At 39.0% G+C, this 19,189-nt stretch overlaps 1 protein-coding gene across 1 annotated transcript in view; it reads left to right on the forward strand.

Annotated features, from left to right (window-relative positions):
- Positions 1 to 1,686: 1,686 nt before the first annotated feature.
- LOC126299446 (leucine-rich repeat protein 1-like) overlaps positions 1,687 to 19,189 on the forward strand; it is a gene marked incomplete in the record, with an annotated part of 112,511 nt that continues 95,008 nt past the window's right edge. Inside the window, 1 exon segment of the mRNA XM_049991350.1 lies at positions 1,687 to 2,038. Within this exon segment, the coding sequence (XP_049847307.1) occupies positions 1,691 to 2,038 (348 nt within the window).

Genomic DNA, 19,189 nt, shown 5'->3' on the forward strand with positions numbered 1-19,189 from the left:
CCTGGCAGATTAAAACTGTGTGCCCGACCGAGACTCGAACTCGGGACCTTTGCCTTTCGCGGGCAAGTACTCTACCATCTGAGCTACCGAAGCACGACTCACGCCCAGTACTCACAGCTTTAATCCGCCAGGAAGTTTCATATTAGCGCACACTCCGCTGCAGAGTGAAAATCTCATTCTGGAAACATCCCCAGGCTGTGGCTAAGCCATGTCTCCGCAATATCCTTTCTTTCAGGAGTGCTAGTTCTGCAAGGTTCGCAGGAGAGCTTCTGTAAAGTTTGGAAGGTAGGAGACGGATACTGGCAGAAGTAAAAATACAGGCTTGCATGGCTTACTGGTGTACTAATCATTCTGATTGTAGTCTAAAGTTTAAACAAATCACATTTCATTCGTAAGTGGGCTTCTTCAAGCTCTATTTTCTTATGTATACTTGAAATTCTGATGCACTGTGAAGTTTTACAGTATGGTCTTATTTCTGTGATTTGACTTTACATTTCCTATCAATCCAACGTGAAGAGCTCTCTGGAGGTGAGCAATACACTTGGTTTTCATTGTTTCGTTATTCCCAAGTAACCGGAAAGTCCTGGCAAGAAATATCCTGGAAATGGGGACTAATGTTTTAAAATGCAATAATTTAATATAAAAGTAATGTAACTACATTCAGTTAATTAAATCTTCAGTAAAATGTGTGGAACACCGTTACAGTGGGTAAATTATAAGTACTTAAAAGGATACATATTTGTTAAAGCAAAGTTCCTTATCTAAGACCAGGCTTAGATGATTACATTAATCACTGTGTTTTCGTGTTACCCTGTAAATTGCTATTATCTGCCACACTGAATGTCATTTGGTAGGTACAATTTAAAAACAAAGCAGATGTGTAAACTACAATGGGCCTGACAATGTTAAATTCAGTTCTTTTCCTTCGTAATTTAACGAATCTTTCACTTTGTTGACATAACAGCTGGCTTGTTTATATCATCTCTGCATACATCTATGGGACACCAAAGGAAACGAGGTAAGTTTCCTGCAAACTGGAACATTTAAAATTTGCATTTGACTTGAAAATACAACGAATACAAACCAGTGCCTCTAAACTATAAATAACTGCTTTTGGAGCTCTGGCTTTATCAATTATCGACACAAACACAATGAAAGTGAGTAGAAATGGATTACGAAAGCACGCTTTTCATAACACATACTTCTCTTCTCGTTTATTCGAAGTGTATAAACAAAAAGGATTTGCAGTACTGAGCCAGAGGCGTCATAATTTCGTGTCGTATTACTGTATCGAATACGCCTTTAAGACCAGAAAAACGTATGAAGTTGCATTCCTTATGCTTTGTTTTTCACTAAAACATAGTAACATTTACTATATAAAACGAATATCGCGTGCACACGACAGAAATAACGATCAAGAAGCAATTGTAAACAGTCGTCTGCTAATGTTTTGGGGGATCCATGATGGCGGCAGGCCCCGCTCACTGGCTTCAAAACAACGTATAGCATAAGTCTGTAGCGCCATCTCCTCTTATTCTACCTTCTTGGGTAAAACCCATTGCTCACTCCAGAGAGCTTTATACTCCATGATCACAGTCTAAAACAAGTTTCCGCTGTCCCGTGATGCGTCACGTCTGGTGGTGGGGGTATTCATGTGCAAGTTTTCGTAGCTAAACTTTCATATCTTTGTATGTTCTTTGCAGTGGAAGTGCGCGCGACATTCAGTGTAGAGCTTCCAGGAAGAGGAGCTTTGGTGTTTACAGTGGTCTGTCACTTTCGAGTCGGTTCAACAGTTGGTATTACGGTATTGTTGTTCGTAGTTAGGCACATACGCCCAGACAATGGGTTTGTGAACGTTCGGAAGCCGTTCGTTGCTTGCGACGCAATGAAACTTCTTGGGTTTGTGGAAGTGGTTAACCACCAACATAATGTACCGGTCAGCCGATCCCGACACTCAACGTTGACTATATTCAGAGACAAAGATGAGGCAGTAATGTTAGTTCAGCAGCCATCGAATAAAAGAGGACAAAGATACAAGGTATAAGGAAATAATACTTTGTTTATATCTATTAAATTGCCATATTACCTTTCTCGTATTTTGAAGAACGAATAATCTTAAGTACTAGAATGTACGTTTCTCATTATCTGTATTGGTGTTTTGTTCTAATCATCCCTGCGTGGTGGAGGGGGTTACATTTGAAGTTACATCTGTAATCAAATTCATAATCCGCGGTTTGTAAGCATTCCACTGTCGAATACATTCTTCTATTTATTTTCAGTTCTTTCGTGTGGTCAGTAATCTGACGAGTTCCCCAAACATTACACACAGATATAAAATGATCTTACAATATTGCATTCGAACATGACAAATAACTATACGAATAGTCTTCAACAGTAGTTGACTGAACATAAAGATTGCTAATAACAACAATAATAATAATAGATACAGTGACGCTGCGGTAGTAAACTGTGGATGACGATAGTAATAATAAAAATAAATCATTTTTAGAAACTAGCTGTGGATTGAAATATCTAGGGAATATGAATTAACATCCCGGCAATTTAAAGTTCAATAAGTAAATACAAACATCTAATATCAGCAGAGATTTTAATTTCATTCTGAATAATTCTGCTTCATATGTTCGTATAGTAGCTGACAGCTTGCTATTCCCATATATGACCATTCCTGTTTGGACTATAGCCTGTTATCCTTAAATTAGTTGTATATGTGAAGTCATTCCACGTCCTTCTAATGTTGTGATGAACATTGCTGCACTTGCATGCACCTCCTTGATTTTGTACAAAAATGTGTTTAGTTAATGTAAACAACAGAAATACATTGTAAGATGTTTGTTTAATAGCGCTCAATGACTGGCCTGCATATCATATACCGATTACCTTTTCTGTGATAGTGATGATAACTTTGCCCATAGACTGGTCAATCTACAATAATAATTTAATAGTAAGGTGTTTGTTTACAGCACAGCCCTATAATTCCAAACCACAACTGAGATATAGATAAACTGTGCCATAATATACAATTTTCAATGTTTTGCTGGTGACTTTGTTTAATAACATGTTGAACAGATATAAGCCGCTGCTAGTTTTGCTGCATGTGTAGTTCATATGGTTTACCCATTGAAGGCTTTTATGTAGACAGGTAGTAAGGAATTTAACATTGACACTGTGTTGTTGCGAAACTACAGTTATTTCCCAGTTCTACTTGATTTGACTGTTTTAACTGTTAGTATTGGGGATTTTCTTGATTTAGTATTTAAGCCCGGATGAATAAAATTGAGGTTGCATCTGCTATGCCATGAGTTGCAGCAGATTTCAGTCCATTACTGTTTTTACAACATACACCACAAATAGAAAAGGATCAAAAATACAATCTTTGGAAACATCTGATGTTACTTTATCACCAGTGGACCAGAAATTCATAATCTTATAATACACTTGGCAGCAGAGTTTTGTACACTGCATTTGAATCATTAAGTAGGTGCACAGTAAGTGCTTGGATGAGTTATTATGTTATCAGTTTCTTCGGCAGAAATCCATGGTTAACTGTGTCAAACACTTTTGAAAGGTATAAATATCTGCCTGTTGGCTGGGTACCTTTAAGAGGCCATGCTCTTAATGTAGAAACTCAATAAATTCGATAGTTGTACTGCAGTCTTTCCTGGAGCCATCCTGTGTTTTTATTAGCAGTTTGTTTCATGTGGAGTAAAAGTAAATCTATTTAAAATTCCTCATTAAAAGTGGGAGCAATGAAATTGTCAAAATAATTGAAGCCTTAGATACTGCCTGACTAATCTGATCTAATCTCAAACTGGTGATCATAACCAACTCTTCGAAATCCAATATGTGAGATATACTTCTCATAAAAAGAATTATTGTTCTATTTTCATCACATTTGTTGACCAAGACCCTGGGATATACTACAGTGTGTCACTGTAACATAGCTCACAGAAATAATAGTGACACAAAATAAATACTGGCAGCATGCTGTTTTCACATGAACGACATCACACGCCACATCATTATTGTATCGGGATAAAGCCAACATCTGTTACCGGTAGGCTCAATTAACCCTAACTTTGCGTGTTTCTCATTTTGTGTCTGGTTTTGACAACACTGGTTTGTAAGCAACATGAATAGATGTAATCTCAAATGTTGCAGTTGATGGGATCAATGAGTTGTTTTGCTGTTTCTGACATACATTTCTTAACTACAGCACATGACATACAATCTCACCCCACTAATGATCTGTTCTCTAAGAAGTTAACTGCTTTTAACACTTAATGTTCATGAAGCCTCTTCAGACATAAACTCTGCTGCTTGGGTGACACATTTTGGTATCAATCCATGTAAATCATTAAGCTGTAGTGCACTATATGTTGCAGAGATAAAGTATTTAAAAGAATATTAAATATGATGTTTGGGTCCATCATGAGTTTGCCTTCACATCTGTATGTTGGTCATTATCTCTAGTCACAAAGGTTTCTCAGTACTTATCACTTAGTTTCCAGGAAGCTGTACTTGTATTGGCACGTAGTAGTATTTCACTGCTGTGAACTGTTTTAGAAAATTTGGAAGTTCTGACTTAAATGTATTTTTTAGCCGCCTCCTATTTTTGGATGAAAAACTGTTAATTTTGTTGATTTGTATAGCACATCCATATAATGAGTGTTCTACCTAAACTTGATCAGTTTGGCTAGATTTGGAGTCTGATGTTATTTTTACTTTAAATGCATATTAGAATGTTCTGTCTTTCTTAAACCCTCTGGGCGCAACTCTGAGATTCCTGACTTTGGGGACTGTGCGTATGACAGGTGCAGACCTAAGTATCTCAGTTTTAGTGCCCTAAATGTAATCCTATTCCTTCACAGGAATGCAAAGAAAGAGAATGTACAAACTGATAAAGCATGTCTACACCCCTCGGAGGGCTCTCAGCTATTTGTATGTTATTTATTTATTTATTCGTGTTCCTTATATCCGCTATAAAAAAGAATTGCATGAATATGGAACAAGTCACAATATAAATTAACACAATAGCCTGCTTGTATATACTAACAAATGTAAATTGCAATTGGTGTATAAGAAACAAAGTATGTTAATAGTTACAGGCTTAGGTATTTCCTATGGTAAAACATAGGTATAAAATGATAAAATAATAAATTACAATTTTCCATATTACAAACTATACATTAGCAGGAACTTTATAGTGCCAATTGCCTGAACACGAATTCCCATACTGGTGTAGCATGTATTAAGTTACAAAGTGGCAATAGCAAATATTACAAGTAAAGTATTACATCTAAGTTACAATGTTACATTAAGGAATTAAGAGAGTAAAACACTTTTTCCAGAAGACATTCCTTTAATTTACTCTTAAATTTTGGCATTTCACTGGTAAGATTTTTTTATGTCAGATAAGACATTCCTTTAATTTACTCTTAAATTTTGGCATTTCACTGGTAAGATTTTTTTTATGTCAGATGGGAGTGCATTAAACACCTTTATGCTTGAGTAGTGTACTCCCTTTTGTATCTGACTCAAGTTTTGTTCTTGTGTCATATTCACGATAATAAGTATTGGTTTTGCACATGTGTAAGTTCTTAGATGAAAAGCATGTAAGGGATAAGATATATTGTGAGGTCATTGTCAATATTTTGTGTGTTTTAAAAAGATTTCTGCATGAATGATTCCTGTTAACTCCACTTATAATCCAAATTGCTCTTTTCTGAGTTACAACTGCTTTATTTGCCATTGGTTGGTTACCCCAGAATATTAAGCTATAGGATAACAATGAATGGAAATAGCCAAAATAAGCAGCCTTAACAGCATCACTATTAGCAGTTGTTGCTATAATACATAGAGCATAAGTTACTGAACTAAGTCTTTTTCTCAAGTCCAAAATATGGCAAGACCAATTTAATTTATTGCCAATGTGGAGGCCTAAAATTTTGTTGAATAAAGGTGATGTATATCTTGATAATTACAGCTTAGACTTATGTCATCCTGAACTTTGTGAGACCCATAGAAATGTATGAACTGTCCTTTTTTTTTAAGTTGGGCAGTTGCATCTGAACCACTTATGGAGGTCATGGAGCACCAAATTGGCAGATGATGCAATATCATTTTCAGGTGTTTTTCCATCACATGGGATGTATCATCTGAGGAAACAGTAAATTTGATGGTAGGCTTAGAACAGTGAGGAAGGTCATTAACAAAAATAAGAAAGAGCAAAGGGTCAAGCACCGAACCTTGCGGCACTTCTACACTAACTGTTCCCCAGCCAGATGAAGCTATTGAGCCATATTCATGATTCAGCAATACCTTCTGCTTTCTGTCAGTCTGGTATGATCTGAGCCACATTCCCATTGTGTCAGTTAAACCATAATAGGCTGCTTTTGAAAGGAGGATTTCATGGCTCACACACTCAAAGGCTTCGCTTAAGCCGCAAAAAATACCAACTGAAGCCAATTTATTGTTCAGTGCTTCTAGAACATTATTAGTAAAGGAGAATATGGCATCATCAGTTGACAGCTCTGATTGGAAACGACATTGACTAAGAGTCTTGTGGAAATTCAGGTGTTCTACAATTCTCATATGCATCAGTTTCTCGAGAACTCTGGAGAATCATGTTAAAAGGGATATAGGGAGGTAGTTAGAAGCATCAGTTCCCCCCCTTCTTGAACAGTGGTTTCACATCAGCATACTTCATTCTATCAGGGACAATACCTTGTCGAAGGGATTCATTAAATATATGGCAAAGTAATTCACAAATGACATTATGACAATGTTTAAGTATCTTAGTGGAGATATTATCAAAGCCAGATGACATTTTAGTTCGCATTTTAGTGATGATCCTTTTCACTTCACTGACTGTAACTGGGGCTATGAGCATTTGATTAATTTTGCACAGGCCAGATCCTTTCAGAAGGTCCATAGCCTCGTTGACTAAACCCCTACAGCCAGTTTTCTCTGAAGCTGTTAGAAAGTGCTCATTTAAGACTTGCAACTGCATTCGTTTCTTTAATTAAATTACCGCACTGTCTTATTTCTATGCTGGCTACACACTTCTCCTTTTTTCCCAGCTCCCTTTTTATGACATCCCAGATGGTTTTTATTTTCTTGTTAGAGTTGTTTAATCCACTTTTAATATGTAAGGTTTTGGAGCACTTTATAATTCTTTTTAGGATTTTACAATTTTTTTTTGTATTAGATGAAATTTTTATCCCTTTTGTAATCCAGGGTTTTATTTTGCAATTCTGGGGATTAATTTTAATAGTTTTCTTGTGAAATACTGCTTCAAAGAGGGACATGGATTCATCTGTGAATAGGTTGAATTTAATATTAACATTTCTTTCTTTGTATATTGGGCTCCAGGCAGTCTGCTGCAATAGCTGATTGAAATTTTCTAAAATGTCCACATTGATTATTCTGAAGGACCTAAAAACTGGTTTGTATATGTTAATGCCAGAACATAAGTCATTAAGACTTAGCAACTGGCCATGTTCTGACAGACCATTAAGAATTTGATATATGCTACTAAGACTACTACTAAATTTATCAATAAAGATGTTGTCAATAAGGCTTACACTGTTATCTGTCACTCGGGTAGAAAATTGAACTATTGGTGTTAAATTAAAGGTTTCCAGTAAATGTGCCCATACTCTTCTACTGGTGTTGCCTGTAAGGAAGTTTACATTAAAGTCACCCATAACGACTAACTGCTTAGCCCTTGAATATATTTTTACCAAAACTGATTCAAGCTGTTTTAAGAAAATGCAGATTTTTCCGTGCAAGAGCCCTATAAATTGTTATCACTATAATAGACTTATTAACAGCAAAATTTCAGATCCACATGCTTCAAAATTAAAATCTTCACAATACACACCCAAGTCAAGTGATTTAGGAGGTGTGCCCTCTTTGACACAAATTACAGATCCACCTTTCTCTCTGTTTGATCTACAGTTACTATCAGCTAAAACATAACCTTCAAGATGGGGCATCAGCATGGCAGACCTTACATGGTGGGCTGAGCACAGTGCCCCAACCTATTGCAGCACCTACTTCCTTTTCTGTACTGCAATCTCTCGTCTCTTGCCTATTCTTCCTTCTCTTATTCTTTCTCATGGTGGCAGCTTTTGATATTGATCTGTCTATTCCTTAGGTTCTGCTTTCCTTTGTAGGAATATTCTTTCATTCATGTGCTTCATGCTGTGGCTCACTATCAAATCAAATGTAGTAAGAATGAGTGCTGCGTCTCCTCATTGGTAATGTATGTTGCTTCATGCCAGGTTAGGACAAAACTCTGTTGTCTTCTGGGATGCCAGAGATCTGCAACTCTTCAGGGCTGCCAGAGATCTACAACTGTCCAGGGTAGTCCCAATACTGACACACAGGATCTTGCTGAACACCTTATGACCGACATTACAATGGAGTCAGTGTCTTCTTGCGCAGCTGTCTTGTGGATGTGTAAGTGATAAATTGAAGACATTCCCCTCTCCTTTACCCCTCGGCATGTCAAATCACGTAATGAACCTTTCAGGCTCTCGCCTCGTCTATCATTGTTGCTCTGGGCTCTGATTCCATTCACAATCAGGTCTTATAGCATCTGACTGGTACTCAATGGCTCCATCTCCTCAGAGTCTTCTTTCATATTTAGTTCGCCATTGTCTTCCCTTCACATTGGTGAGATATTATCATAATTCAGATTCTTAAATCTGGACAAAAACCCAACATCCAATGACAGTTATCAACTGATTACACGAACATGCTCTGCAAACTGCTTGAAAGGATGGTTGCTCACCAAGTATGCTCTGTTCTCGAATCTCAGGGTCTTTCGTCCCCATATGACTGTGGATTCCAGGAGGGGCAATGCACAAGCGACCATCTAAATAGGTTGGAAAAGGCAATCTGAAAGTCTTTTGAAATGCCAACACCCCGTTGCTGTCTTTTTTTTTTATCTACATAAGGCATACCGCACCTACTAGTGCCATCATGTTTTATGTACCCTCCATGACTGGGGATTTTGAGGTACCCTACCAAATTTTTATTCATAAGTTTTTTATTCTTCCGGATGTTCTGGCTTAGAGTTGCTACTTCACTCAGTTCCAAGAGAACAGCGCCTCAATGGGCTCCGTCCTGCATGTCACACTCCTTTTCATCACCATCAATGGGCTGGTGATCTCTGATGGACCACTGGTCACCACTGTGTGTATGTCAGTTACTTCTGCATTTGATACCGCTCCCACTCTGTATCCACGGATGAATTCCAGCTCCGAGGTGGCATCCAATGGGCCTCTTCTTGGACCCTTTCCCATCGTTTCCAGTTCTCTCCTGCAGAAGTGGGGGTTGTGAATTTTTGTCGTCGAACAATGGTCTTTCCTGACCCAGAACTGTACTTTGGGCACACAGTGGCTGGACATTGTTGCAAAGTTTCTATTTTTACGTACAAGAAGCTAACTGGGCTCTCCCATATTCACTAAAGACTAGATGCATGTGAAAGTTAAATGCTCTTTGTTTCTTTGCCCATACCTCTTGCAGTGCAGAATGTGTACTGTCCTTCGTATCTCCTGATCTGTGGTACAATCCCACTTTCACTATGGTTGCCAAGTTTGTGCTCCGTGGCCCCTTTGGCTATGAAACTGTTAAACCCAGTTCCTCAGTATGGGGTTTGACTGGCCACTGGTACCTTACAGAGTAGTCCCTAAGACAGTCTTCTTGCCGAAGTGGGGATCTTCTCTCCCCAATTCTGATGTTACCAACTCTTGCACATCTATGCAGTCACCAAGAACCTGAAGTCTCTGTCCATCCCATGACCAGTTGGTATCTATTACTTTCAGTCATTCAGAAGTAGAAGGGTGCTACCGTCTTTTACAGCGACGGGTCTAAAACCATGGATTGGGTGGTTTATGCTTTTCCATCTCCTGCCAGTCAGGAACATAATTCATTGCCAGGAACATGATGTCTTTTTACAGCAGAGCTGATGTCTCTTAACAGAGCTCTGTGTTTTGTTACATGGATTTCCCTTCACTGCGTTTTAATATGTAGTAATATGTAGTAATATGTAGTTTCTCCAGACCATTTACTGATGTTACTCTTGTCACCCTGTGATATCTGCTATTCATGACCACCTCTGTGAACTGCCTTCTAGGCTGATGTTCTCAGACTTGCAGTTCATGAATATCTTAGTGAATAAATTGGCTGACTGTTTGTCTAGAGAAGAAGCGAATAATACTCACCCCCCGCATTCACTTGGATGATTCCAGATGCAGATTTGCGGGTGCAATTAAGGCCTGTGCTCACTTTCAGATGGAACAATATCTGATTAGCTACTGCATCCTCTGATAAACTGCTGCTGTGTGACTTTCCTCCTTCCAATCTTTCCGGAAAGAATCTGCTGTTGTTTCTCCTCCACATCAGTCATGCCACACTGATTAACATTTTTATTTTACATTATGAGCCACCCCTCATTGTCTGTACTACAAACAAATTTAGAAACAAGTGTTTTAATAGTATCTGCAAAATTTGGAAATTCATCACTGCACCATTTTACAAGAAACTCCATATTTGCATGGTACTTACAGATACAGGCATTTTAGATGTTGGTAAAACATGTGTAGGTCTAAGATTTAAAAAAAATTTACTTTTTTCACCACAGCAGCAAGATGTGAAAAGTCAGATTTAAAAAGTTCATATGCCTCAGTAACGGTTAACCTTATTGTCTTCTGCACAAAACACTTTTCTTTGGTAATTATATGTCCACCAACCATACTAACTCTGGTGCCTGGAAGACATCTTCAGATGTCATCTCTTGAGAAAAAAATTTGGACTTGTGAAATAAGTTCTTTAGTATAAACTTTATTCCCATGAAGTGGTATTTTCATTCTGGCAGAAGACAAAGAAGTCTCAGTTTCTGTATATTCTGATAACTTCTTCACCACAGCTCGTGCTTTATTGGGGCTCTTCGGCAATGCTTTTCCTATAGAACTTGCTGACTTATATGGTTGAACTAGTGGGTTACAGGCCTGTTCTTTCTTCATCATTCTGTAGCGTTGTTTTCGTTCCCGCTCGCTCTGTTTCTTTAATTTATGAAGTGCTGAATTGTCAGTCATTGTTTTTCTTATCATTTGCCTTCTTTTCTTATAGTGCTTCCTTTTGTTTTTTGAATGCAGCTGATGTGCTTTCTCATTGTTCTGCAATTTTTTTCTAAACATTCGGACACTAGCCTTGGATGTCATTGTTGCTATGTATTGTAATCTGAAATGAACTTTAAATTATGCTAAGAGGCAAAAAATAATGCCCAAAACATGTACCTTCATTGCAAAACAATATTTCTCGTGGCCTATTTTCTGACATAGCTTCAGTGGGTAATGTCCACACGTAACACACAAATCCCATTCTTAACATACTTCAATTTTACTAGGAGTGTAACAGCTGAGGCCTACATGTAAACTAGCTTGCTTTCACGGTCTTCTCCTGTACAATTGCATGAAGTACTTTTGATAAAGAAAACTTAGTGATGTTTTAGTGTTATGGATGGGACAATTTATTTTGAAATAATAGTAATTAATTTGGAAACCATACATCAGATGAACTTCTAATGCACAAATCTACTTCTTTCTGACTTGCTTTCTAAGTGTCTTGTGCTCTCAAGAATGACCCACTGGACTATGAACAAGGTTGCAATAATACACTGTTCCAGTGTTTTTGTTCAGCAGAAAAAAGACAATAATGGATGGTAAAATTTGTGTGTTCTACAATGAAAGCTTTGTAAAATGATTATTAGATGATAAAATGTATATTTCTAGCTTTATTTTGCTTTGAGAAACTATCTCAATAAATATATTTTCATTGTAATGTCTCTGTTTTCCTGGAATTGCTCAGTAGGTGCTAGTCTCATCTTTAGTGCTTCACGTATAATGAATTAGAGGTGGGATGGTCTGCCTCCTTTGCGTGGCAAAGCCCGAGGTCCATATACGACCTTAACTATTTTTCTAATCTTGTTTGTTATTGACGGCCCAACTGGTGTCACTTGCATTTTTAGCCTTCTCCTTTTTACTTTACTTGATCTCTGACTAGAAGGCATTCTTTACTCTGTGAAGAATGCTGTTACTCTGTAGTCAGGTTGTTGGGAGTGAGATGTGAGAGAGGTCTCTCTCTGTGTGGCTGGGCCATGGGAGACCACTTGTCTGCTCTAATCTACTTACCAGTCCAATCTGTATACCTGTACTTCTCTGTAAATTGTTTTTGGCACTGGTATCAGTATTGCCGTCAGTGCCTCACTTTTACCACTCCTATGTACTTCCCTCATCCATGCACATTCCCAGTGGACGTCACTACCTTTGGATGAATGAATGTTTCACCAAGGGACTGATGACCTTGCTCTTTAGTCCCTTACCCCAACCAACCTACCAATCCAAACTTTCATGTATACTGTGCAGGCCGCCTTATGGTGTGTGGCAGAGGGTACCTCTAGTACCACTATCATTTTTCCTCTTCTCTGTTTCATTTGTGGCAAGAAAACTGTCTATAAACTTCTGTATGACTGTAATTTGTTAGATTGTGATCATTTCTCAAGATATATGTGGGGAAGGGGGGGGGGGGGGATATGTTGCCCATCTGTTCTTGAACAAATGCTCTTGAAATTTCAACAGTAACCCTCTGCATGGTACACAACACCTCACTTGCAGTGACTGTCACTGCAATATGTTAAGCTCCTTTGTAGTTCTCTCATGCCAGCTAAATAATCCTGTACTGAAATTTACTGCTCTTCTTTGGTTTGGTAAAACAATTATTTTGTAACCAACTTCTTTCATGGATGACATTAAATTTCCTTCTTTTAATGAATCTCAGTCAGGTATTTGCTTTTCCTACAATTAATTTTGAGTGTTCACTTCACTGTAGGTAGCTCAAGACAGTTACTCCTAGGTATTTTACTGTTTTCTGTGAGCTTTCTCCAATAGTGTAGTCAAACAATAATGAATCTCTTTGCCTATTTATGTGCAGTATATCACATCTATGGCGTGAGTACTGAGGGACCTCCAGCACGTTTTGCTCAGCTGCTATTGTATGTCAGAGGTGTAATAATTCTTCATGCCCTACATGGATTTCTTTCTGCTGTTAGATGTGTGGGAGGGGTTGTGTACTCACACACATTGTCAGGCTAGAGAAAAGGAGAAATTACCACATGCAGGGGTAGGTGATAATTCAATAAATCTACTGGATGCGGAACATCATTGTTTAATGGACAACACACATTTTTCCAGGCGAGAAGACACTCTTCAATGCCCTTCTGCCAAGAGAATTGTGGGAATGGTTGCAGACCCAACACATTGTCATACTGAAGCAAAGTGAGACTTTAGCAGAGGTGAAAGTGACAAGTGGGCAACTCAACAGTGCTAGGACATCCATTCGTAACTGATGAAATGCAGTATGATAGGCAAGAGGAATGTCTACTGCAATATTGTGCACGTGGTTATCCAACTGTTGGAATTGTGGGTGGTACAAAATGTTTGACAAGGTTGATTAACAGTAATTTAATTGACCAAAAGAATAATACGACATTGCCATTCAGGTGTATGGACATGCCTGGGAGATAGCCCTGGAGACAGTAAAGAGATCGCTCTTGAGGGGAACTTGTCATCGAAACAAGGAAGGGTACTTGTCACTGAGCAGGAGACACTGCCTGGTGAGGAGTTGAGAGAGCTCACTTGGCTTTTGAGTGTCTTCCACCTTGCCATCAATGTGGGACATCTTGCTTTGGCCACCACCAAAAATAAGCCTCACCTTCTGACTCCATGCTACCTCATGAACATGCTGCCAGCTGTCTGCAGTGCATTTTCAGCTATGTTCAAATTAGCCCAACCATCGTTTACTAATTGTACTGCAGATCCAGCATCCAAGTCTGCCTGACAATTCCATTTATCTAGTAGCAAACACAATTTAAAACCCTGAGAAGGTTGTTATTGATAATTGGCTAATTATTATTTCCATTTCAGTCATAATAGTAATTTGTAAATTATATTTGTACAGCTGTGATCCGAAAGCACTTTTGTTTCTAAAAATAATTGATTGTGAAAAATTTCCTCACATTCTTGCAGCTGATGTTCCTAATCCTCTTCTATAAACTGAAAATATCACACTCAAATAGTATTTAAGATACTGTGATTCATTTTACTTAATGTGCTGATGTTGCAGTAAAGTGCAGTTTAATGTAAGGGGCAGTCAAATGAAACACCAATTACAACAGAACAATGGAATGGTTCCATTCAGAAGTAATCACCACACTTATTAAGACTTTGTCTCACTGGGAGATGACACGATCAATTCCTGTTTGTAGAACGCAGTTGGCCACTGACAGGTCTGCGTCCTGATTACTCTTGCACTTCTCGTACAACTGAAACTGATGTCCATGTATGTCTTTCTCCAGGTCACCCAAGATATGGAAATCACACATGAAAGATCTGAGCTGTATGGAGGATGTTGCAGTGTTACCCAACCAAATAGCAAATTTGTCAGATTAGCAGTTTGGGGGTGGGTGTTATTGTACAACAAGATGGAGTTGTCTGACAGCATTCTTGGGTGTTTTGACTTTATAGCACGTCACAGTTCCTGCAAAGTGTATTCACATTACTGACAAATGATTGTGGTTCTGTGCTCAAGAAACTCAATGATCAGAGGGCCCCTCCAGTTGGAGGAGGAGCTTATCATTGCCTTACCAGAATGTGTGGGAACAGCTTTGGATTTGTGTGGTGGGAGATATGTGGGATGTTTCCACTGTTTGGCCTTGCCATTTGCCCTTGGGCTGTCGAATTGCTCTCAGACTGAATCATCTTGTTGCACGATAACGCTCACCCCCACACTGCCAGTCAGAGGGACACTGTAGTCGAATGAGGTCGTCATCATTGCCTTACCAGAACTTTTGTGAACAGTTTTGGAGCTCTTTGGTGGGGGATATGTGGGATGTTTCCACTGTTTGGCTTTGCCGTTTGCCCTTGAGCTGTTGGAATGCTGTCAGACAGAATCAGCCTGTTGCAGTCAGGTGAAGGCTACACATCAGCGATATGGTTGGGAAACAGTGTAACATTCTCCATACAGCCCAGATCTTTCACCTTGCAATTAACTTATCTTTAGTGATCTGAAGTAAGGCGTGTGGACATCAGTTTCAGTTGGACAAGGAAGCACAAGGGTGGGTGCGGTTGTGGATACATCAGCGACCAGTCACATTCTGCAAAACAGAAATTGATTGTCTCGTCTCGCAGTGGGATAAATGTCTTAATGCATGTGGTGATTACTTTTGAATATAACCATTCTGTGGTCCCTTTGTGGCGAATGTTCGGTTTTTGTTTGACTGCCCTTCATATACTGTAATCACCAAATGCTAAAAATTTAACCATTACAGTTGCCAGTCTCAGCACCAATCATTGATCCTCCATGTCGTCCTGCATTTTGTTACCACCTCTGTACACAATAGCATCATCTGTGAAAACCCTCATGGAGCTTCGAATGTTATCCACTGAATTATTTTTGTATATTGTAAGCAGTAATGACACTATAACACTTTCTTGTGGTACTCCAGAAATTATCTTCACATCTGGAATGAAATTTTCACTCTTCAGCAGTGTGTGCACTGATATGAAACTTGCTGGCAGATTAAAAGTGTGCACCGGAGTAAGAATTGAATTCCAGTTCCCAAGGATTAGTCTCAGTCCAGTACAGAGTTTTAATCTGCCAGATGGTTTCATATCAGTGCACACTCTGGTGTAGAGTGAAAATTTCATGCTGGGAATGTCCCCCAGGCTGTGGCTAAGCTATGTATCTGCAATATCCTTTCTTCAACAAATCCTAGTCCTGCGAGTTTTGCAGGAGAACCTCTGTGAAGTTTTGAAGGTAGATGAAGAGGTACTAATGAAAGTAAAGCTGTGAGGATTGGTCATGGGTCGTGCTTGGGTAGCCGTCAGTAGAGCACTTGCCCATGAAAGGCAAAGGTCTTGAGTTCGAGTCTCAGTCCAGCACATTGTTTCAGACAGCCAGGAAGTTTAATCTTGGCATCAGTCAGTTTCATCCTGTTAAGAATAATGTTTTGGGTTCTATCCCAAATCCAGTCACACATTTGGTCTGATACTCTGTAAGATCATATTGTGGTCACTAAATGACTGCGTGAAACTTACCAAATACATTCCAGTAATCAAGATACACAGCATCAATCTGTGTGCCTTTGTCTTTGGCACTCTGGATTTCATGGACAAACAGTGTGATGATTTTAAAAGATTACATGCTCGATATTTGACACAGTGTATGCTGTGTGGGCAATGGTCAGACTATTGTTACTGAACAGTGTTCACGTAGTGTATGGTAGGTATTTTCTGGGGTAACGTTGTAAAGATAAGAACGGAAGACCATGAATGGAAAGTTCATATTACAAAGGGTGTAAGAGAGGGACATAGGCTTTCACTCTCACTGTTCAATCCATTCTGGGTGAATCAATGCCAATAATATGATTTTCCGATGTAGTGAAAGTAGTGAAGGAATGCGGGACCTATTAAATGGAATGAATGGTCTAAATGCATACACTATGGATTGAGAGTAAACTAAAGGAAGAAGAAAGTAATGATTAGAAGTAGAAATGAGTTTAGCAATAACATTAACGTCGAGAATGGGAACCTCCAATTAGTTGAAGTGAAGGAATTCAGCTACCTTGGAAGCAAAATAACATGACAGACAAAGAAAAGAAAGACTAGCCAAAAAATATAGGGCATTCTTGGTCAAAAGAAGTCTACTAGTATCTAACATTTGCGTTAATTTGAACAAGAAATTTCTGAGAATATATGTCTGGAGCATAGCATTTTTTGGAATTGAATCGTGCTGTGGGAAAACTGCAGAAGAAGAGAACTGAACTGACAAGATAACAAATGAGGTGGTTGTTCACGGAACTGATGAAGCGAGGAACGTGTTGAAAATGTTGACATGTAGAAGGTACAGGATGATAGGGCATGTACTAGACACCAAGGAATAACTTCCATGGAACTTGAGTGAACTTTAAAAGTTAAAAACTGTAGGGGTAAGTTGAGACTGGAATATATGTAACAAATAACTGAGGAGCAGGCCACATAAAACTCGTGAAAAGGCTGTTGGAAAAAAAGCAATAATAAATAATTTTACACTTACCATAGTAAGTATGCGCCAGTGCTCATAGTTGCAAAGTTTAATGTGTTTCTATCACTGGGATGGATGCTAAACACACAGTGGTGACGTGTAGCTAGTGTCTGCTACAATGAGGTCAAACTCTCAAGCAGAAAGTTTTCTGAAATGGTCAGTAAGGCAGCCACAAAAATTTTTGCGGAATTGATGTTGAATGTTTATCCTGTTATGGGCAGTTCTGTGAGTGAAGTAAGTTATCTGTGTACTCCCATCAGATTAATACTTACAGCATAAAGACAAAATGGATAAAAAAAAGTGTGATTGAACTGTCAGCACCCTGACTTGGAGGCTGTGAGCTGCTCCAAAAATAACTGGAAAATAACAGGGCTGCTAGCTGCGCCATATGCCAGGCGCATAAAAAAAAATAATTTGAAGGGAGTTTTTCTCTGTGAGGATACGTTTGGAATCATCATCCAGCGGCAGTTGCAAGTAGGCTTCTGACTAGTTTATTTTTAACTAAACGTTGGCCCATGGAAATCTGTGCTAAGAGTTCATCCTAATGGTTTACTAAGGTGTAGGTCTCAATAATAGACTGCAAATGTACAGATTTTTCAAAATCATCACAGTACTAGAAGTAGCTGTTAGAGTTTGTGACGATTATCAGTGGAGTGGATCATTCTCTAGAGGAGACAAGTGTGACAGCACCCAAGGACATAAGTCGATTGTCTTCTGCTTTGGCTTGTTCCTGTAGAAATATTGGGATTGAGTGGGCATGAAAAAAATGGGGGCGCGCCATTGGTTTCATTGTGATGTGAGTCTGGAAATTGATAGCCACACCCTAAACCTTTCAAAAGCAATGAGGAGAAATTCTGAGCAAAGGGCGTCCAGTTGTTGGTATAGATGATGATCCGATACCAGATGCACTTCATTAGAAATAGAAAATCTAAAAATTTTGAAGGCATCTAACCCAAATAAATTTTCATTGTTGGCATCATCTACTACTAGAAAGTTCAAAGGCTGAAAAACTGCTTTATACAGTGCGGGACTAGAAAATTGTCCCAATATGGGTATTTGCTGTCGGTTGTGACTCACCAACTGATGAGAGATGGGGGACAACGCCAGTGATCCGAGATCCTCACAAGTTTGAGAATTTAACAAAGTCACCGATGCTCTCGTGTCTACATGCATTTTTAACATATTGTCCAACACACATACTTCAATATTAATTTTGTTTCAGGCTACCATCACTTGGGAAATGCTGTTCACATCCATGTTCATCTCTGACGCAGGAGTTGAGAGTTACTCGGAGAAGCAGTATGTCCTCTCTCTTTTTTACAGTAGTTGCACATAGCTTAATGCTTTGGTCACACGGCCTGGTCGTGTTGAAGAAACAAAAATGGCACAGAGAGAGAGAGAGGAGCAGGCAGCCACTGTTGTGACGATGAATGCTATTGCTCTCTAGCACGCTGCTGCCCCATGTGTCATGGAGACCGCTTGCTTCCCTAGATACTTCTGAAGACTGGGTAATTTTCAGAACCTATGTGAGAGAGGGATTTTCACATTGTAAAGCATGTTCACAAGCTTCTCTATCAGGGGCCACTTTTATCTTGAACCACTGAATCAGCGTATTAGTCCCGGTGTACTTCAGTAAGAAACTGGCAATGACAGCTAAGCCTGTGAAGTTCCATGGCCCAAGCAGTGTACAACTGAGGCAGCCACTTTTGACAACTGTAGACCTCAACATGAGCAACAATAATATATGTACATTTGCAGTTCTAAGTAGAAAGCAACTGACACATTTCATCAGAAGAGAGGCTGGCAGGTTCCTGAGGAGGAGCCACCTGACACAAAAGGTGATAAACATGAGGAGAAATCCATGACAGAAAGAAAGCCTTACATTCCAAAAGCTTGGAAATGTTGCCCGGTGCATTTTTCACATATATCCCAATCTTCTACAGTATCATTATATGGAGGAAATGGTGGGGGTTGCATCAACAGTGGTGAACACTGGCACATCAACGATGCTGCCAAATTG

This window comes from Schistocerca gregaria, chromosome X (assembly GCF_023897955.1).
Source record: "Schistocerca gregaria isolate iqSchGreg1 chromosome X, iqSchGreg1.2, whole genome shotgun sequence".
NCBI lineage: Eukaryota > Metazoa > Arthropoda > Insecta > Orthoptera > Acrididae > Schistocerca > Schistocerca gregaria.